Source organism: Arvicanthis niloticus, chromosome 30 (assembly GCF_011762505.2).
Source record: "Arvicanthis niloticus isolate mArvNil1 chromosome 30, mArvNil1.pat.X, whole genome shotgun sequence".
Classification (NCBI taxonomy): Eukaryota; Metazoa; Chordata; class Mammalia; order Rodentia; family Muridae; genus Arvicanthis; species Arvicanthis niloticus.
Window position 1 is genome coordinate 4,301,182 of NC_133438.1, and position 21,793 is coordinate 4,322,974.

Sequence of the window (21,793 nt, forward strand, 5' to 3'; positions counted from 1 at the left end):
TCCTGCCGGAAACACGGATCCCGCGAAATACAAAACATTTCCTCAGAGGCTTCTGTGTGTTGAGGTGGCAATCAGAGCGTACGTGGGCTGCGGCAGGGCTAGTGGCGCGTGGTTTGAGGTTGTTTAGAGGGAGGGGAGTTGGGGGGGATGGTGTGAACTGGGCTTGAGGTTATTGCCGGGCTTTCGGCAAATCCGCAGTGGTTCTGGTTGCATGTACTTTTCAGTTTGGGATTCAGTTGCTGCCATTACAATCTTCACCTCTCCACCAGACTGCCTCAACTCTAGTGCCTAGTGTTCAGTGTCCCTCTGTGTGTACTATCAAGTACTAGGGCTGCAGGCTTCCCCAGGTTTTCGTCTGGGGTGCCACTTTAAAATGTTTTTTTCTTGCCTTTAATCCCAGCACTCGGGAGTCAGAGGCAGCCGGATCTCTGAATTCGAGACCAACCTGATCTGCAGAGCGAGTTCCAGGACAGTCAGGGATACACAGAGAAACGGGGGCGGAGGGGGGCGCAATTTTATTCTTTGTCAGTTTCATACATGTATGTATGTATCTTGATCATATCCAACACAAATCCCCTCTCCCAACCACCCCCAGTACTTCCACATTCTTGTCCCCCGCCCCCTTTTTTAATATAACCAACTAAATCCAGTTAGTGCCGCCTACCAGTCCATGGGTGCGACACCATCCACTTGAGCGTGGGCAATCTACCAGGGGCCACATCCCCAAAGAAAAATGACTCCCTGTCTCCCAGCTACCTTCATTTGTCTATAACTCCTCAGCTACCCGTGCTAGAATATTGATTGACTCGATCTTGTGCTGGTGATCACAGTTTCTGAGTTCATGAGCACAACAGTCATGACATGCCCAGAACCATTCACAGCACTCCTTGCCATTTAGGCTCTTACATTCTTTCTCCGCCGTCTAGTATGATGTTCCCAGACCCTTGAGAAGGTATATATAAATGTCCCGTTTAGGGCTGTGAGCTGCCTGTTTTTGACATTCGCTTTTCATCTGAGAGGGTGCTATGTGGTCCTGGCTGTTCTGGAACTCACTCTGAAGACCAGGCTGGCCTCGAACTTAAAAGATCTATCTGCCTGCCTCCTCTCTGCCTCTGCCTCTGCCTCTGCCTCTGCCTCTGCCTCTGCCTCTGCCTCTGCCTCTGCCTCTGCCTCTGCCTCTGCCTCTGCCTCTGCCTCTGCCTCTGCCTCTGCCTCTGCCTCTGCCTCTGCCTCTGCCTCTGCCTCTGCCTCTGCCTCTGCCTCTGCCTCTGCCTCTGCCTCTGCCTCTGCCTCTGCCTCTGCCTCTGCCTCTGCCTCTGCCTCTGCCTCTGCCTCTGCCTCTGCCTCTGCCTCTGCCTCTGCCTCTGCCTCTGCCTCTGCCTCTGCCTCTGCCTCTGCCTCTGCCTCTGCCTCTGCCTCTGCCTCTGCCTCTGCCTCTGCCTCTGCCTCTGCCTCTGCCTCTGCCTCTGCCTCTGCCTCTGCCTCTGCCTCTGCCTCTGCCTCTGCCTCTGCCTCTGCCTCTGCCTCTGCCTCTGCCTCTGCCTCTGCCTCTGCCTCTGCCTCTGCCTCTGCCTCTGCCTCTGCCTCTGCCTCTGCCTCTGCCTCTGCCTCTGCCTCTGCCTCTGCCTCTGCCTCTGCCTCTGCCTCTGCCTCTGCCTCTGCCTCTGCCTCTGCCTCTGCCTCTGCCTCTGCCTCTGCCTCTGCCTCTGCCTCTGCCTCTGCCTCTGCCTCTGCCTCTGCCTCTGCCTCTGCCTCTGCCTCTGCCTCTGCCTCTGCCTCTGCCTCTGCCTCTGCCTCTGCCTCTGCCTCTGCCTCTGCCTCTGCCTCTGCCTCTGCCTCTGCCTCTGCCTCTGCCTCTGCCTCTGCCTCTGCCTCTGCCTCTGCCTCTGCCTCTGCCTCTGCCTCTGCCTCTGCCTCTGCCTCTGCCTCTGCCTCTGCCTCTGCCTCTGCCTCTGCCTCTGCCTCTGCCTCTGCCTCTGCCTCTGCCTCTGCCTCTGCCTCTGCCTCTGCCTCTGCCTCTGCCTCTGCAGTGCTGGTTTTAAAGGTGTGTGTCACCACCGCCGAGCAAGCAGAATTTATTCTTTATATAAAATGTTTGAGACCAAGAGCATTAGATTAATTTTTTTCTGAGTTGGAAATATGTGCATACCATAATGAGATATTTTAGAAAGGAAATCAAAGTCTAAATATAAAAACCACTTATGCTTCACAAACACTTCATATAACCTGAAGGAAATTTTATGCTAAAAATTTTTTAAGCAAAAACAATCTTGCAGCACCTGATTGTCACCTGAAAGATTTTTTTAAAGGTTTGTTTGTTTAATGTAAATGAGTGTTCTATCTGTATGTACATCTGCATGCCAGAAGAGGGCAGCAGATCCCAGGACAGATGGTTGTGAGCCACCATATGGTTGCTGGAAATTGAACTCAAGATCTCTGGAAGAGCAGACTGTGCTCTTAACCTCTGAGTCATCTCTCCAGCCCCTGAAAGATTTGTTTTTATTTTATTCTTGTGTAGGCTAGAAAAGAGCATCCTCTGGAAGTAGGGTTACAGGCAGTTGTGAGCTACTACATGGGTGCTGGGAACCAAATCCAAGACCTCTGCAAAAACAGCAACCACTGAGCCATCTCCCCAACCCTGACAATTTGGTAACACATTTTTAGTTTTCTTATTTTTATTACAACCTGTTACATGAGAGTAGAATTTGCCTCTTGTGATGTCATCTAAGTATTCAGAAAGTTTCCGACTTTGGAGCATTTTAGATTGTAAACATTCAGATTAAGGATGTTCAATTTGGTCACTAAAAGACCACCTGGGGTTCGTTCAGGAATGCAAGGCTAGTTCAACATCCAAAAATCAATTTATGTGATTTACCATGGTTAACAAGCTAAACAAAACTCTCAGTCAACTCTAAAGACTTAGAACTATGGTTCTCAACCTTTCCCAACCTGCGGCTTTTTCATACAGTTCCTCATGGTATGGTGCTACTTCAAAACTGTCATTTTGCTAGTTATGAATAGAAATGTAAATATCTGATATGCATGATATCTGATATGTGACCCCTGTGAAAAGGTCTTTCAACCTCCAAAGGGGTCACAACCCACAGGTTGAGAACTGCTGACTTAGAACCATCCAGAACCATTATCATGATCCAAGAGCCAGGGCCCTCTACAGGTGCTAAACTCCTAAGAGCTGCCCTGACAGAAGCTGGAGCCAGAAGAACTTGGAACTTGTGAAGGAACTGGGAAGAGACCAGAAGCTGCATCAGCACCCAAAGCAGGAGCAGGTAAAACACATACCCTGGTTCCTCCCCAACTCCCAGCCCCCGGTATCTGTTGTTGTCTCCTAGTGAATTACTGTTACAGAAACCAGTTGGCAAAGAAACCAGTTGGCAAAAGCCTCTGGGGAAAATAGTTTTCAGTCTTAAACTGTAATATATCATGTGGGGGGTGGGAGGATAAAGGGAGAATGAACTTAGGATAAACAAGGAAAGGCGGGCATCCAGTCCATCGGAACCTACCATGAGACAGACTTTGCAAAAGTCACCCACAGTCTCTGGAACAACTAGAATGGAAGTTTGGGTCCCCTGTTTTCCTAGTTCTGCAGTGTGTACTCATCGCCATGTGATCTTTTCATTTGGCTTTTATTCAAGGTCTCACTATGTAGCCCTCACTGCCCTAGAACTTGCTACACCAGGCCGATCTCTAACTTGGAGACCCGCCTGTCTCCACCTTCAGAGTGCTGGAATGAGATGTGTGTGCCACCAAACCCAGCCACAATCACCCTCTTAAATTTTATTTTTATTTATTTATGTGTGTGTGCGCATTTGTGGGTTTGATCACCCATGTGTGCATGTGTGGCAAGCAGAAGTCAGAATTGGGACTCTATTGCCCTCCATCTTTTATTTTGAGATAGGATCTCATGGTGAATCTGGAGCTCACTATTTCAGCCTGACTGGTCTGTTAGTAAATATAAGAATGTTTCTTTTTTGGTCTAGACTATATATATACTTGCATATTATTTCCCAAATAAATTCTAATTTTTTGTTCCAATCTTTAACTTCTAGGCACTTCCTAAAACAGATTCTACATACCAGACCATATTCAATTTCTTTACCATTAAGGAACCATAACCTTAGAATCATTAGAAACTTCCCATCGTAAACACACTACGCATGCTCATTGTCAACCACTTGAACACACTTTCAATTTCTAAATTGTTATCATCACCTAAGCCATATTCCAAGTCCCAGAGGCTATGGTTTAGAAATAATATTTCTGGTCTAATATATTTTCTAAGTACTTTGTATGGGTCAGTGTGCTGAAGTCCTATCATTTTATGTTCTCTTGATATCTATTTCATTAAAGTTTTCCCAGGCTGGAAGTGTAGGTCAGTCACCCTGACACTTCCTACTATCACACCATCCACAGATGGCTCAAGCTGTGCCAAGAATAAGAACTCAGAAGCACTTCTGTCAAACTGGGCTCCCTGTTCTCACCGCTTCTTTCAATGGACCACTGAAGATAGACTGGGCACGTATGTCACAATGATCACGTTCTACACATAAGATGACCACCCAGAACTCAGGCCTGCTTGTTTCGACTCAACAAAGGAAATCTGTAACCCTGGACCCAGTAAAGCATTGGCTCAGGAATGCCCCATCACGTTCCTTTGCCTCTGTGTGTAGCCCCTCTGTGTTCTGTGCTGATCACTGGAGGGAAGTTCTCCATCCAGCTTTAATACAGTCGACCATGTTGCTGGGCATTTCACATGCATTAAATAAACATTTTACAATGAGTATTAGAAGAGTTAGATAAATAACATATATTTTTAAAAAAGATTTTTTTTCTGACTGTAAAATGAATAATAAACTTGAAGGAAACAAGACCAATTATACAGACATTTGGAAAAGTCCAAGCAAAACAATCGTGCTTGGGAACAGGCTAACAGGAACAAAAATAAGTAGAAATACTTAGCAGGTATATGCTCGGGACTTGGTGACATAGAGGGATGCCTGAGATGACTCCATCAATCACCAACCAACTCACCGCTGATGGATGGTTTGAGACACTTGCTGAAGGCTTCTCCCCATCCCTTACACCCCTAACAGCTCTCTTACTTGTGTGAAATCGTCCACATAGAATACTGTAAACAATCTGGCTGAAAGCAAAATTCATGTGCTGCAGGTTCATCAGCCGCTAAAGGGCTTGCCTCAGGGGACACAGTTTTACAGTTTCTTTCCAGTGTGACACCTTTGGTGACAATTAAGGGATGACTTTGTTCTGAATGCCCTTCCACATTTCTCACACACATGGGGCCTCTGACCAGTGTGAAGTCTCTGATGCTGAGCTCGGGAGGAGCCATCACCAAATGCCTTTCCACATTCGGTACACTTGTAAGGCTTCTCTCCAGTATGAACCCTCTTATGTCGGATAAGGTAGGCAGTATGCGTGAAGGTTTTGCCACATTCGTTACACTCATAAGGTTTCTCTCCTGTATGGATTTTCTGATGTCTGGTAAGATAGGTACTTCTTTTGAAAAATTTACCACACTGCTTACATTCAAAAGGTTTTTCTCCTGTGTGGTTTCTCTGATGTGTGGTCAGCTGGGAACCCTCTCTAAAGGCCTTCCCACATTCCTTACATTCATAGGGCTTTTCTCCAGTATGAATTCTTGAGTGAACGACAAGGTGTATACTCTGTCGAAAAGCTTTCCCACACTCCGTGCATTTATAAGGTTTCTCTCCAGAATGGACTCTTTGATGGCCAGTGAGGGACATGCTATGGCTAAAGGTTTTCCCACAGATGTCACACTTGTAAGGTTTCTCACCTGTGTGAATCCTGTGGTGGACAGTCAAGGCTGACCCACTGCGGAACGCTTTCCCGCACACGTTACATGTGTATGGTTTCTCTCCGGTGTGAATTCTCCTGTGCAAAGTTAGTCCTATGTGAACACTGAAGACTTTCCCACAGTCAGCACAGTCAAATGGCTTCTCTCCCGTATGATAATGCCTAAAGTGACGCGTTAGGGACATGTTGTACCTGAAGGCTTGACCACACTCAACACACTGAAAGGGCCGTTTGTCACTGTGACACCTCTGATGTTGAGCAAAGGTAGAACTGTCCCTGAAGGCCTTCCCACATTCCTTACACTTATAGGGTTTCTCCCCAGTGTGAATCCTCTGATGCTGAGCCAGGTGGGCAGGCTGCCTGAAGGATTTTGTACACTCCTTACACTTATACGGTTTTTCTCCAGTGTGGATTCTTTGGTGTACAATAAGGTATGAATTCTGGCTGAAGGCTTTCTTACATTCCTTACACTCAAAGAGTTTCTCGTGGGTGTGTGTTGTGTGATGCTGAGCGAGGTGGTGGCTCTGCTTGAAGGCCTTTCCGCAGACTGTGCATTTGTATGGTTTTTCGCCCGTGTGAATTCTCTGATGAACGGTAACAGAGGAACTGTGGGTAAAGGTTTTCTCACATTCGCTGCATTTAAACATGTTCTTCCCTACCCAGATCTTCTTGTATTTTCGTACCTTGGGATTTTTGGAGAAGCTTTTCTTATTTGACTTGTGAGTATAAATATTCTCTTCTACACGATCCACATGGGCAGGTCTTAAAGATGTGCTGTGTTTGTAGCCTATTTCTTTAGTGTGAGTTCCTTTGTGAGTGACTGTTCCTTTCAGGTTCAGTATTTCATGGCTCATCATCTGTCTATCAAAAAGGTCTTTGCATCTCTGCTTTCTTCCAGAAGTGAGAGACTCACGGTCAAGACGTGCAGTGTTCTCCACTGACACATCATCAAACGCCAGTTGCCTCAGAGATAATTCTTGTGTCTTCTGTACAGATTCTCCACCTGAAAAATGTAAACCAAAAAGCCTTCTTCATCATGTGCTATTAACAAAAGCAGCACTTCAAGTGCAGCAATTCTAAACAATTTCATAAATTCCATATAATTGCATACAAATATTTCAATATTTCAATATTGGAAAATGTGCAAAAATATCCCTGAGCATAAGAGCTTTGTGATGATTAATCTGCAGAGGACACTGATAAAGCACACCTCTGGGTGTATCTGTGAAGTTGCTTCCAAATCCATTAATTAGGGAGGTAACACCTTCCCTGGACATGAGTGTCACTAGCCTATAAACTGAGAGATTGAAATAAAGAAAAAAGGAGGAAATTCCGTAGCAGGGGCAGGCTTCTGTTTGCTTTCTGGCTGCCATGACTAAAGAGGTTTTCTCCACCATGCCCTTCCTCCATGCTACTTCATGGCCACCAGTCCAAAAGCAATGGAGCCAGCTCACTATAGATGTAAACCTCTGAAACCAGGTGCCAGAAACAAAAGCCCTTCCTCTCTTAAGTCGTGCTAGAATCAAATATGGCAGCAGGGAAGAGATGTAGAACAACATGGGGAAATGACAAGGTAAACTAAGAGTAAGATAAGGTCCTAGAAGTCATCTGTAATGATAATGCTGATTTGGCCAGAATACAAATTAAATTCACTTCTGTAATGTCTCCTACCTTTTAAACTATTTATTTATTTACTCATTCAATATGTGTGGATGATTTGTCTGCATGTCTGTCTATATTCCATGTGCACGCCTGGTGCCTACAGAGGCCAGAAGGTTCTCCTGGAACTGGAGTTGCGGACAGTTGGGTGTTGGGAATGGAACCCCAGTCTTACCCACCGACATAACTTTCCAGCCTCCTTTTTCCTACTTTTAATTAATTAGTATATATAGTTAAGTTCATTTTGTTTAACTACCAATATATTTAATTACTACTGCTTCTCGGAACTCTCTAGAGATTCCCAGCAACCACACATGCCACACAATGCTTTATGACTTCTCTTGGGATTTAAAGGCAAGTGCATGAATATAATTTCTTTTTTTTATTGGATATTTTATTTACATTTCAGATGCCATCCCCTTTCCCCATTTCCCCTCCCTAGAAAACCCCTGTCCCATCCCCACTTTTGCTTTTATACTATTTTTTTAATGTTAATCAAAGGCTTTATAAGTTTGGTAATGCTCAATATCAATCAGAAGTGTAACCTAATACCCAATCTAGATATATCAACTATCTTTGACTGGCGGAGACATGTGAATATCTGCCTCCATGTCTGGCCCCCCTCTCTCTTTCTCTCTCATCACCTAGCTCCTCCTCTCTTTCTCCTCCTCCTCTCCGTACTCCTCCTCTCTGTACTCCTCCCACCTTAGCTCCTCCTACATATCACCCTTCCTGTTAAAATAAAACTTTTCTCTCAAAATACAATTAGAGCATAACTATACCAATTTATGTCAGTAAGGTGCAAGATAGACCTAATACCCAGTCCATCATTTTGTTGACTAAGAATATAATTTCATAATCAGAAAACAGTCCTACTAAGTAAACCCTTTATGTGTTTGTGTCTCAGTGCACCAAACTCTTTATTTCTCATCCAACTCAGGCTTCATAGTGAGGGATTTTTTTTTTTCATTCATTTTCTCATTTTCAACAACTTAGGAAAAGTGTCACTTTTCAGGCCAGTTAATATGGGGTTTTGGAGGCAGAAGAGATGGTTCAATTGTCTGCTCTTCCAGAGGTCCTGAGTTCAATTTCCAGCAACCACATTGTGGCTCACAACCAGGTATACATACAGAATACATGCAAATGAATGAATCTTAAGAAAAGATTGCTTTAAACAATATGGAGTTTGTTGTTATCTGCTGGTTAGGAAAGGGTGTCTCAGTGGAGGACTATGGAGCTGAGATTGGCTCGTGACACCTTGACTGTCTGAATGGATGTGGAAGATCCAGCCTGAATACAGGCCGCACCATTCGTTCTCAGCTTTGGGACCCTGGACTCTGTTGCAGGATATTTGATCACACTGGGAACTCCAAGATTGTGAACTGGGAAAACCTAGTCAATCCTAGGTCAAGAGGCAGAGCAAGTAACCAGCCGATAGGGTGTGGACACAAGTAAACAGAAAGGAGAGACACTGAGGAGAAGGGCACTTTTTAAGACAGGGTGGGGAAGAATAAAGAGTCTTCTTCGTTCTGGGGCATCGGTGAATATGAAGGGCAGCTGGGTGCTTTCTCTGCCTCTTTGAGCTAGCGAACTGTCACCCCAGCATCCAGCTGGAGTCTTCGTTGGTAAAATCGAATGGCTAGGATTTTTGGTTTTTAAACAACAGGACTGTACATGAGTAGAGAAAGCTAGCTTTGTAACAGGCAAGCATGCTTCCACTCTCTCCGCTCTGCGAGCAGCTGTTTCAACATCATGCTGCTATGAATTCCCCACAATGATGGACTACAATGCAGAACTGCAAGCTAAAATAAACACTGTCCCCCTTAAAGCTGCTGTTGTCAGAGAGCTTCATCACAGCAACTGAAGTGGAACTAGGACATTCTCCTTTGTACAAAATGACTTACTACACAGACGAGAGGAAAGCAGAGGAGAGGAGAGTGAAGTAGAAAGGAATCCATTCCAAGCAAGGAAAGTTCAACTCACACCCAGGACCCTAAGGCTTAGGAAGAGTTTCCGGGCAACCTCAGCCCAGGTAAGGCCCACTGAAGAGAGTGGAACCATTCCCTAGAAAGGTTTTTTTTTTAACCTGCTTCTTGAATTCTCACCTCGTACTGTGCTTCTTGTCACCTGACCCTTCGCCTCCCAAGGCTCCTTCCCATGCTCCAATAAGGAGATTAGAGATGGTTTGGAAATGCAAGCTCCTGAAAAAAAAAAAAAGACACAAAAATAGGCCATGTTTTGGTTCAATACCTAAGTCAGCTCCTTAAATCTGATGCAACCACAAAATAAAGGGATCAAGCACATTTGAAGGATAGACTACAGAAAACTCTGGAATAGTCTGGTGGCAGCTGTCAATAGTCCCTTACAGCAATCACTGTTTCTTATGGAGTGGGGGAAGGGTGAGAACTTAGCTGGGGGAGGGGTGGTTAAAGGGCCATCATAGTAATAAATGAGATTTTTTTTTTAATGACCTGCTAGGAGATAGATGTAAAGAGATGTCTCAGTGCTTGGCAGCTCATGTTTTGTTTTGTTTTGTTTTGTTTTTTGTTTTTAAGAAATAGGTTCAATTCACAGCCCCCATAATTAGCAGTCAGCAACACCTCTGACTTCAGCCCCAGGAGATTTAAGACCCTCTTGTGCAGGCAACCACACTCAATGTACATACCTCCAGGTAGACACATATACATTTTTGTTTTGTTTTGTTTTTGAATCAGGATTTCTCTGTGTAGCCCTGGCTATCCTGGAACTCACTCTGTAGACTAGACTAGCCTTTAACTCAGAGATCTACTTGTCTCTGCCTCTGCCTCCCAAGGGCTGGGATTAAACACATGTACTACCTGGCAGCATATACATATTTTTTAAATGTATTTTTAAAATACAAATGAAATCTCTTTTTAAAATTAAAATAAATAAATTTTTAAAGGCTACTAGAGACAGTTTGGAGTTTGAGTCAAATGAACTATCTGTCTAAAACAGACCAAAGCACAGTAGCTGTGAGTATAGTCCCAGCATTGAAACACTGTATCAAAACAAACAATACTCTTCAGTAGACAATGAAAGGACCCAGAGCCTCTATAGTTTTTACTTCCAGGATATCTCCTAGGCTTAGAAGGGGCCATATCAGCATCTACAAGATCCAAGCATCTGAAGATATTTTAAGACATTGTGTTTTACTTATTTATCATAAATTAACAACAAAGATAGATATTTTGGAGGTAAGTGAGATGGCTCAGAAAGTAAAGCCACCTGCTAACCAAGCCTGATGACCTGAGCTGACCCAAGTTCTGTAAATCATACTCCAATCTGTATGTGACATGCACATGCCCCTCCCACTAATAAAAATCAATGTAATAAAAAATTTAGGATACATATTTGAAAAGTGATTTTCTATATTTTTAGTCACCAGTAGCCATATTCTTCTCTAGCCCTGTTACTTCCTACCAGTTTTAAGACCCTTGAGGCTCTCCAGTAGCCAGGCACCTCACCTTAGGACCACAAACCTCCAGGTTCCACATATAGAACACTCTCACTGCCGTAACAGCAGGACCACTCCAACACACACACACACACACACACACACACACACACACACACACACACACACAGAGTAAAAAGCCAGAGCTCTGGACTTGAAATCCCACCAATCCCCACCCTGGAAATCTCTGCCACCCCTACTTGCACCCCCACCCCCATTCCCCCAAGAAACAGTAACTACACAATGCCTGCTTCCCCTCAGTTCCCTGCTGCTTCTCACCCAAGCAAAGGCAGCCACCCGCTTGTGTCTCTCCCAATAACCCTCTTGTGTAAGATTTGGTGTATGATGTAACTTTTTGGTATTCCTCCCACTCCTGACTGCCAGGATACCTTTCCCTTGGAGAAATCTCCTTGCATCCCCTCCCCGACCCCCAGAGCTGTAACACATTGGGGAATCCTTTCCCCTCAGAGGTATAACAGTTACAGTAATGAGAATAGCAGAACTGTAACATAAAGGCAACACAGAACAGAGGTGCCTGCCACAGTGCTCCCCATGTCTGCTGTTCCAATTGCTAAAGATATAACTGCCAGCATCTGATATACGTCAAATTCACAGACTGCACCTAAATATTTCATCTAACCCTGCTTTGGCAATAAAAGTGCAAAAGATGCCTAGGAGCAGATTCTGGGTTATCCACGGAGAGGATTGCTCACCCACTGAAACCAAGTTCCGATAGTTCTCCAGCACCACGGTCCTGTACAAACTCCTCTGAGCAGGATTCAGCCACTCCCATTCCTCCTGAGAAAAGTCTATGGCAACGTCTTTGAATGTCACCGAGTCCTGAGATGACACAAATACATTTGCAAATGTTTGTTATGTTTTTATTCTTTTGTTTGGGGGAGAGGAAAGAGCTCCCCCTTTCGAGTCAGTTGCTCAGTGAGAGAAGACACAAGAACTACACCTTGCATCACTGCACTTATTAGAAATGTCTGGAAAGTTCAAATAATGTAGATAGAAAACAAGCGAGTAGTTGGCTGGGAGTGGGACAGAGATGAAGTGTGAACACTTGGGAAGTGAAGATGTTTGTGTCTGGGAGTTTAAAGCCAGCTTGGCCAACACGTTGGGCCACCTCCTGCCACCTCAAAACAAAAAGAAAAAGAATAAAATGACTCATGTGAGTGACAGAATATTAAAAAACAAACAAAACACTCCTTTTCTCCTCCCACACTCTCAAAACACCCATGATCTCTGATGACCAAAATACGTAGGATCTGCCTACCTGCATCCAGCCAGCTCCGCTGTGGGCAGCAGGTGGAATACCTCTAGTCTAATCCAGTCCTGACACACATTCCCAAACAGTGTCAGATATCACCGGCTGAGGGTCGAACGTCACAAGACTTCCTTGAATTCAGATGCTAATTACAAGCTCCATGTTATAAGAGACTTGGACTAAAATTCATGTGGAGGGGTACATGGGAGGGGCTTTGCATGTCCATCTAACCTGGGACCCAACTCATACTAGTACTGAGATACCTCTGTTTGGTGTAAAAAGGAAACAAATCTTTTGACAAGGCATGGTGGTACAAACCTTGAATCCTTCTAGACTGAAGCAGGAGGGTTACTACAGGTTTGAAGCCGGCTCTGTCTCTCATCTAAGTACTAATCAGGCCCAATCCTCCTTAACTTTCAGGATCCAATGATACCTGGCACATTCAAGATGGCTTGACCATGAACTAGTAAGATTCTGCATCATAAAGAGGATATACGGAGCGTGAAGACGAAGGGGCTCTGAGTGGAGTCCACGCCTTATCATAGTTATCAGTCACCCACTAGGCAGTCGAGGTAATAATGTCCTGAGGGAGAAGGGTGACCAAGCCCTGGGACAGACTACTCATCAGAATTCCCCAAGTAGCATTACTTAGTGCTAATCAAGACTCCTTCTCATGCAGGACATAAACTAACCTGTAGCATGGCTTTCATTAGTTCAACGGTCATGTCTTGTCTCCTCCTGGTTTCTCTCTTGGAGAACAACTGTGTCCTGGGAAGTCCAGCCTAGGGGAAGAGAGGATATCTGAAAGCCAAGGTCTCCATTGTTCTCCCAGCATTACCAGTGCCAACTGTCCCTTGTCTTTCTTTCCTCCCAGGTTTTAGCTGACTGAGAACAGGCGTGATGCTTCAACTTTAGTCAACGTGGATCTAAAATCACCTACAACATCAAGCTGGGAATCATGTCTGATGTTCACCTACTATCAGAGAAGCTTCCTCTCGCAGGAGATGAGAACTAACACAAAGGCAAGCCACTGGACAGTGTGCACAGAGTGAGAGACCTTGGAACACTCAGTTCAGTCCTCTCAGGGATTAGGGAACTATATGGAAGAGGAGGTGGAAGAGCCAGTGGGGATGGAGGATGCCAAGGAAAGTTCCAGTGTCTTCTAGACACAACAGCACTGATGCTCACATAAACACACTGTGGCAGCATGCATGCACTGAACCTGCAGGAATCCAAGCCAAAAGAGGTCCCAGTGCTGACAGTGGAAGTGGATATGAGCCCCTCCATTCCTAATGCAGAAGCTATCTCCAATTGTCAACCTCTACCGAATGGAGTCTCACCGTGGATACAAGCTGTGCTCAAGGGCTTCAAGGCAGTAGATGGCCAACACAAAATGGACTCAATAAAAAGGCTTTTTAAGTCTCATAATGTTTTACTTTGTCTGGGCATTTTCTATACCTTACTGATTTGCTGCCTATATCATTGTGGTTTCTGATTTTGTGTTTTTCTGGGGTTTGTTTGTATGTGTGTCTGTGTGTCTGTAGCATGGCTGTGTGTCTGTGTGTCTGTGTTTCTCATGCCTTTTCTTTGCCTTTTTTTCTGTTTTGGTTTTTTTTTGTTTGTTTATCTGTTTTATTATTCACCTTTTTTTGTTTTCTAAAGAGAGAAAGAGAAGGCATGGAGTTAGAAAGGTGAGGAGAAACCCTGATCAGAATATATTTATGAAAAAAAAATATTTCAAGTAAATTAAATAAACCACAAAATCTCTCAGGAGACATAATGCTTGGCACAGCTGTGAAAGTTTTTCCAGTGAGGTTTGACAAAAGAAGTAGATTCAGCCTGAGGGTAGCACCATCCCATGGGCTGAGATCTCTCATTAATTTAAAACAAGAAAACAAAACCAAATAAAAACAACAAAACAGAACAAAAACAAACAGACAAAAAAAAAACGACAAAAGAGGCAAGTCAGCTATCAGTCCATGGCTCTCTGCTTCTAGCCTTCAAAGGCAATGTGACCAGTGTCCTCACACGTGACTTCTGTGTCACGACAGACTGTATTCAAGTCGTGAGGTTTTTTTTTTTTTTGTCAGGAATTTTGTCAGAGCAATGAGAAAAGTAACTGATAAGCTGGCAATGCATAGTCCCTACAGGGACATGAAAGTATAAACTAATGCCTTCACTATGGAAATCAGTATAAAATTTCTCAAAAAAATAAAAAAGAAAAGAAAAGAAAAACAGACCTATACCACTCCAGGGCATTTCCCCAAGGGACTCTATAGCCTACCTCAGGCAGACTTACACATTCAGAGATACATGAACATAACAACTGAAAGATGGTATCAGTCTAGATGTCCATCAACAATGAATGGGGAAAGAAAATATGGTATGTACACATGACGGAATTCTTTTAGGCTGTAAAGAAGCACTTTTGGGGGAGAGGAAAGGACTAACAAGAAGGAGTTGGGGGCTTAGGAAAAGAACGAGGGAAGAGGACCAATAGGAAAGAGCCATAATAGAATCTATTATTTCATAAGCTAATTTAAAAACAATAAAAATTTTAATACAAAATCAATAATAAAAGAAAGGAAAACATAGTGGCCTTTCACACACTCACAATGGTATCTTTCAGAGATAATGCTAGTTGCTTATATATTCCATCTTGTTTCACACACACATATTCTGTAACATATGTGTGTGTGTATATATACATATATATGTATATGATGTATATGTATATATATCCCTAGTAACTTACTTTCTCACACAAACAAAACACACACTGTTATTCCTCATTCCAGTCAGTCAAATGTGCACACAGTCACACAGGCCAGATACAGGCATACTCCAATCTTCTTGTGCATTGATCTCTCTCATGCACACCGACATAGTCCTTCACAGCCCAGTTTCTTGAACACACACAGACACACAGACACACACACAAGTGTATACCATGATCCTTCTCATTCAACCTCTCCAAGGAGCTTCATGCATTTGCTGATATTTGATATATTAGTACATCTGGTTCTCGATGCACAGGCTTTTTCTGAGGAGACATAGAATAAGCTCTGTTTACCTCAGATAGGGGTACCAGTGACAGACCAAAGTAGTGAGCCCACAAAAATCCAACTTGGTGAAACAATGGGTTTATTGGGCTTATTTATGGAGCATGGGTAAAGAGTTACTTGTCGGAGCACGAGTAACTCCAAAACTTCTGTATCACCCCAGTTTCACCTGATCATAGATGACATCTTCCTGAATTCTGCACTGGAGTTGCCCTTTCAGTTAACCCTTCACTTCCTATATCTTCTAACATCTCCCAAGAGACTATGGCACTCCTGTAAGAGAGAGTATTCCATTGGGGCCTGCTTAAAGTTTCAGAGGTTCAGTCCATTATCATCAGCCCCGGAGCATAGAGGCACAGACAGACATAGTTCTAGAGAAGTAGTTGAGAGTTCTATATCCAGAACCACAGGCAGCTAGAAGAGCCACTGGGCCTGGCTTGACCTTTTGAATCCCCAAAGCCCACCCCCACCCGGTGAAACACACTTCCTCCAATAAGGCCGCACCCACTCCAACATAGACCACACCTACTCCAACAAGGCCACATCTTCTCAAGTAGTACCCTGAAGATTAAGCATTCAAACATATGAACCTACGAGGGGCCATTCTTATTCAAACCACCACATTCCACTCCCTGGTCCCCATAGGCTTGTAGTCATATCATAATGCAAAAATGCATTCAGTTCAGCTTCAAAGGCCTTCAGAGTCCATCACAGTCTCAACACTAAAGTCCAAAGTCAAAGTCAGCTTCTGAGACTCATGCAATCTCTTAACTATAACCCCTGTCAAGTCAAAATTAAAAAGCAGATCACATACTTCCAACATACAATGCCAAAGGATATACATTATTTCCAAAAGTGGGGCTGGAGAAATGACTCAGCATCTAGGAGCACTGGCTGTTCTAGAGGCCTGGGGTTCAATTACCAGCAACCATACATATGGCAGCTTACAACCGCCTGTAACTCCAGTTCCAGGAGATCCATGGCACAGGCATGCATTTGTTGTACATACATATGCATACAGGCAAAATAACCACACAAGTCAAATAAGTAAATCTTTAAAAAACAAAACACATTCTAAAAGGGAGGGAAAGGAACACAATGAGGAAATCAATACTGGACCAAAGAAAGACCAAAAACCAGCAGGGCAAACTCTAAATTCTGCCATCTCCACGTCTGTTGTCATTCAGATCTCCAAATCCTTTCGACTTTGTTGACTACAGCGTACTTCTCTCTCTTGGGCTGGTTCCACACTCAAACTGCAGGTATCCCACGACTCTAGTATCTCCAACATCTTGAAGTCTCCAACACAATCCTGTCTTCACATTCCCAGCTTCACTCAAGGATTTCCAGCAGAGATATCCCTGTCAGAAAGCTCTTTGAATCCTTTCGAGTCTCTATGGTCACTTTATTACTTAAGCATGGCTGTGTAAATCATTCATCTGAGTATGGGTTGCACATGCCAGTAATCACAGCACTTGGAAGGCTGAGTTAGGAAGGCCAGGGGTTCAAAGTCATCTTCTACTCACATAATAGGGAGGAGGATTGCCTGGGGGTACATGACACTCTGTCTCAAAACACCAACAAAAGGACTAACCTCTGGTGATCAATTTACCCCTCAGTCCCTCTCTTCTCCCGGACGGGGTTTGGGACTGAGAGTCCTAATCCCATAATCCCGTTTAGCGTCTGCGATGGATCAGTCCCGACCCTGAAGCTACCTTGAATCTGTCAGCCATCAATCATGAGCGGTCAACAAGATTTATTACTTTGGAGATTTCAAGCATTTAAGTGCTGTAATGCAGACTACCGGAAGACAGACCTACCATACATTTCACAGTCCTCTCACATGCACAGCATTTATTTCTCTCAGACTGCCTCCCTCTCTCACACTGAAAACTCACAGCCCAGTTCTTTTCTCACACACGCTGGCCTGGAACACGCAAGCACAGACTTAGATCCGGACGCCCAGTCGTCTGAGCCCTCGCGCCCGCAGATTCCACGCATCCGCCCGCCTACCTCCAGACAGAAAACACAGGGACCACAAGGACCACAAGGATCGCCCCTGCCCGCAGCGCTCGGGCTCCCACTCCCTAACACCCGCCACCCACCTTACCCAGACGCTGTCAACCGAAGAACGCTGGGAGGGTCCAAACAAGCTATGTGTGCGCAAGCGCAGCCTCTGCCAGCGACAACAGAAGAGCCTAATCTGAGAAAGGCGGGGCTTAAGTCTGCGATGAGAAGCGGGTCTTACAGAGAAGAACAGTATCGTAGTCTGAGGGTGAAGACAAGGCTAAACCGAGAAGAGCAAGGGTCTCAGATGTCCGATGTGAGGGGCTGGGCTTAGTAGGAAAGACTTCCAGCGGACTCTGGACTAAGGGGCGGGGCTTGGTGGATAAGGGGCGGGTTCTCAACAGAGTCCTTGGAGAGGGCGGTGCTAAACGGAGAAGGGGCGGGAGCTTATCAGGATTAGGTGAGGGGCGGGGTTATCAAGTAGGGCGGGTTCTAAGCAGACTGAAGTGAGGGCGGGGCTTAACAAGAAGGTTTGGTCTTGGCCCACGGAGGTGAGGGCGGAGCTTGGAGGAGAAGGGGCGGGTTCTCAGCGTCTCCCCCGTAAAGGCGGCGCTAAGAGGTAAAGGGGTGGGTTCTCAGCTGAAGTAAGGGGCGGGGCTTATCAAGCAGGGCGGTTCTCCGCAGAGATGAGGACAGAGCTTGGAGAAGGGGCTGGTTCTCAGCAGAGTCTAGGGGGCGGGACTCGGTGGAAAAGGGCGGGTTCTCAGAAAAAGAGGTAAGAGGAGGGACTTGAGGCAAAAGAGCAGGGTGTCAGCAAGGTGCACGGTGAGGGAGCGGCTAAGCGGAAAAGGGGAGGGTTCACACTATTCTGAGATGAGGGGCAGGGCTTAGCAAGTAGGGAGGTTCTCCCAGCCGACTGAGGTGAGGGCGTGGCTTAAAGAAGGGGCGGGTTCTCAGAGGAGTCAGAGGAAAAGGGCAGGGCTTGAGAAGGGCACGGCTTAAGGTTGTTCTACTACAGCAGGTTGCAGAGGGATGAGAGCTGCTACATTGTGTGGCTGAGTGCGAGATTATGCAGATGGGTTGCCCAGGGTTCTTGGCCTTGTGGGTTAGGGCGACTCTTGCGCCAGCTCGTTAGGATTCCCATCCTGCCTGGAGACCAGAAGTGTCCCTAGCTCCCACTAGTTACCAGCTGCTGCGGAGACTCACACTATCCATGTGTGAGATTCCTTGATGTCACTGTCCATTACTTAACCAAGCTCGATCTTTATTGTTAGTTTTTGAGACTATGATTTTTTTTAGAGAAGGAGATTTGAGGTGGTTAGCCCAGACTAACCTCCGAAATGGGTAAGCAGCCAAGGATGACTCTGAACGCTTGATCTTTCTGTATCCGTCTTCCAAATTGAGATTAAAGATGTGAGCCCCCAGGACGGCAAGCTTGGAAGTTTAGCCTTTGCAGGCTAAGCTTTGCCACAACAAGAACAGCCACTATTCTGCATCTGATTGCCTCCTCCCTCCCACTCATGTTAATCACCTCCGTGATGGGCAAACCAGCATGTTTCACCTACAAATGAGAATGCCGTTGTTAGTGTCGGAAGCAGCAAATGCGACAACATCATAGGAACCAAAATACAAGAGTCAGATTTTTTTTCTGCCTTTTGCCAAACTAGAAATTATCCCTCCTTTGAAGGATCAAGAAATCAATACTTGTATTAAAAGTTGAAACAAATAAGGAGAAGCCACTTGGATGAAGAGAGAAAAAAGGAAGCAAACACAAGTCCCTGGCTTCTTAGATCTTAATTTCCACAGACAAAGACAGACCTGATAAATGGGGGGTGGGGGGAGGATAAGGGTAACAAAGAAATATAAAGTAGAACGGGTGTATCATATAGTTCCTAATTTCTTCAGATAACATTTCAACATCTTTGAAAACCTATCCCATAAAAGATAACTGCTGGTTGTCATCAATTCAATTTTGACACTACCTGGAGTTGAAGGCTTGTCCCTACAAAACTCCCCACTGTCTGTGACGGAACTCCCAAACTTCACTTGTTTTGCCTGTGTTTCTGACTCTAGACTGCGGTTTCTACCACCCTTGCTTCTTGAGTTCTATTAATTTGAGTGAGAGATATCAGGAAAACATGGATTTTTCTTCTTCTTCTTCTTGTTTATTATAGGAGACTTTAAAAAACACAAATGAACAAGTTGAAGACAAAGTCCAGAAGGTCCATAAGAGTCAAAGCTTCTGTCCCCACAGGGTTGAAGTGTGTCACTCTCCTAGCACATGGCTGTACTCTTCTTGGTCTTTCTGAAAGCCTTGAATTGATGGGGGTAAGGGGAAGAAGCTGAGGCTTTACTGGGTAGGTATGATTGATTAAGTCATGGGCTACTGATAATCAATGTTACCTTTATCTATCCCATGACCCACACACACACACACACCCTCATCTCCCATCCTCCCCCACTCCAAAAATAGAACTGTGAGTTACAGCTGTCTTAGCACTTGGTTGGCTCCACTGGCAACAAGCTAGCTCCCTGTAGTCAAATAAAGTGCCTTAACACAGTGGTTCTCAGCCTTCCTAATGCTGCGACCCTTTAATACAGTTCCCTCCGACTATAAAATTATTTCTATTGCTACTTCATAACTGTGATTTTTGCTACTGTTATAAATCATAATGTAATTATCTGATATTCAGGATATCTAATATGCAATTCCTGTGAAAGGGTGTGCTGAACTCCCCCCCAAAGAGGTCTCAACTCCCCAGTTGAGAAAACCCTCCTTAACTAACTATGTTGAGTATAGTGGCTGATTCCTGCAGTCTCAGCACTCCACTGAGGCAGGAGAATTGCCACAAATTCAAATCCAGCCTTGGTTTCATAGTGAGTTCCAGAGTAGCCTCAGCTAGAATGAAATCCTCTTTCAAAACACTTTTGGCTCCCAGGAACTGGAGGTGCAGAAGTGAAGAAAACATAAATTTGCAAAAACAAGTCATGTAATCACTTTATTAACAGAAACTCATATGTGATTGAAATGTCCTTACAAAAAAACAAAAGGCGCCGGGCGGTGGTGGCGCACGCCTTTAATCCCAGCACCTGGGAGGCAGAGGCAGGCAGATTTCTGAGTTCGAGGCCAGCCTGGTCTACAGAGTCAGTTCCAGGACAGCCAGGACTACACAGAGAAACCCTGTCTCGAAAAACAAAAGAAAAAAAAAGGCTATTTTCCACCTTGTGGAAATGTTGGAAGAGCACATAGATGAGTGATAAAAAAAAGTGATAAAAAAGTGAAGAATATATGGTAGATGAATAGACAAATAGACATGAATTACTGATAGATGGAGAGGCAGATGGTAGGTGGATATGGGTGGATGGACAGACAGATGGACAAAAAACCTGTTGGTCTCACCATCTAGACATCTGTTCTGACTTTCTGTACTTTTTCGTGTTCCTAGACAGAAAACAAGATGGTCTAATTCTGCAACTGAGGTAAAGGGTAAATGTATTGTAGGCTCTGTTACTTGCAACAAATGCTACCCCAGACTGCAGTGGTAAGCAACAGTAAAGACCGTTTACTCTGCAGAGAGCGTGCATGCAGGGGTCCACGGTACACCAGGATGGAAGACAGGCGTGGACTCTGCAGGGTCAGTTTAAAGCCTGTTAGGGTAGGAGTGGGTGACTTTTACCTTTCTTTCCCTTGATTGGTTGGCTCTTTCTCCAGGGGGTATGGGCGCCTTTGTGATTGGTTAAGGCTCTGGGGGACTTGGGGGGCTTTGCTGATTAACTATACTTGGCTCAAGCTAGGTGGTGGGGCAGCTTCCTGACTGGCTGCCTGCGGAGGGGTGGTTCTTCCTGGATTTGTCTTCTTCTGGTCTTGTTTAGTCCTGGGAAACAGAAACTTGGGCCTAGTCTCCCAAACTGCCAGTTTGCAGCCTGCCATGGAGTCAGCCTGGCTCTGGCTGACTCTGTCCTTTCGGTATTAATCTCCTTGGGTTAGTGTTTCTACAGTGGGGGTGTCGATGCCAGAACTCAACTGACACACGAAAACTACGTTGTAGGGAAGGAAGGTAAATTGCACTGGATTCAAATGTCTTATGGAATGTGCAGAGGCAGCTTAGTATAAACCTGAAAGTGGGGAGGCTTTGGTTCAATCAATCACGGGGTGGGGGGTGGGGGGGTGGGGATATCAGGGATGGTGCTGACCGGCAATTCCAGCCTTAGCTACATAGTGAGATTCTGTCTCAACAAAACATCTGTATTTCTGTTCTGCAAAGCTGTACACAGGGATCAAAAGATATTGACTCAATCTGGGGTTAACACATGAAAGGGTTTTTAATTTTTAAAAGTACCAGGGTATTAAAGGATGTTTCACAGTACTCTAGTGCCACCTGCTGGAAAGAGTGTTCAAATACACCTTTTTCTCTCCCCCAACCCCCCTTTCTTTTCTTTTTTAGGTGGACTATTTTTGCCCGGAAGTTC

At 44.9% G+C, this 21,793-nt stretch overlaps 1 protein-coding gene and 1 long non-coding RNA gene across 5 annotated transcripts; one reads left to right on the plus strand and one right to left on the minus strand.

Moving 5' to 3' along the window:
• The first annotated feature begins 1,951 nt into the window (after positions 1–1,951).
• On the plus strand, positions 1,952–5,529 carry LOC143440804 (uncharacterized). The gene is made up of 2 exons (XR_013108198.1): positions 1,952–3,287; positions 4,432–5,529. It is a non-coding gene; the product is annotated as an uncharacterized LOC143440804 (long non-coding RNA).
• Positions 4,811–17,699, minus strand: Znf471 (zinc finger protein 471). 4 transcript variants are annotated; one of them, XM_076927576.1, is made up of 5 exons: positions 17,427–17,699; positions 12,947–13,036; positions 11,698–11,824; positions 9,615–9,710; positions 4,811–6,853 (listed from the first exon to the last, which is right to left on the minus strand). In XM_076927576.1, the coding sequence occupies exons 2-5, from the start codon at positions 12,977–12,979 to the stop codon at positions 5,229–5,231; spliced, it is 1,881 nt and encodes a 626-aa protein (XP_076783691.1). In that variant the 5' UTR covers positions 12,980–13,036; positions 17,427–17,699; the 3' UTR covers positions 4,811–5,228. The 4 variants fall into 4 exon arrangements, with proteins under 4 accessions (XP_076783691.1, XP_076783690.1, XP_076783692.1 ...); XM_076927575.1 differs by having other exon boundaries at positions 17,422–17,699; XM_076927577.1 differs by having other exon boundaries at positions 17,330–17,699.
• Between the last annotated feature and the right edge of the window lie 4,094 nt (positions 17,700–21,793).

What these genes read in the sequence shown, in the direction of transcription:
- Znf471 (XM_076927576.1), bottom strand. Translation starts at nt 12,979, where the DNA reads ATGACCGTTGAACTAATGAAAGCCATGCTACAG. An exon ending in TAATGAAAGCCATGCTACAG is followed by an intron (nt 11,825 to 12,946) that starts GTTAGTTTATGT and finishes GTGTCATCTCAG; the next exon opens with GACTCGGTGACATTCAAAGA. An exon ending in GACAAGAAGCACAGTACGAG is followed by an intron (nt 6,854 to 9,614) that starts GTGAGAATTCAA and finishes TACATTTTTCAG; the next exon opens with GTGGAGAATCTGTACAGAAG.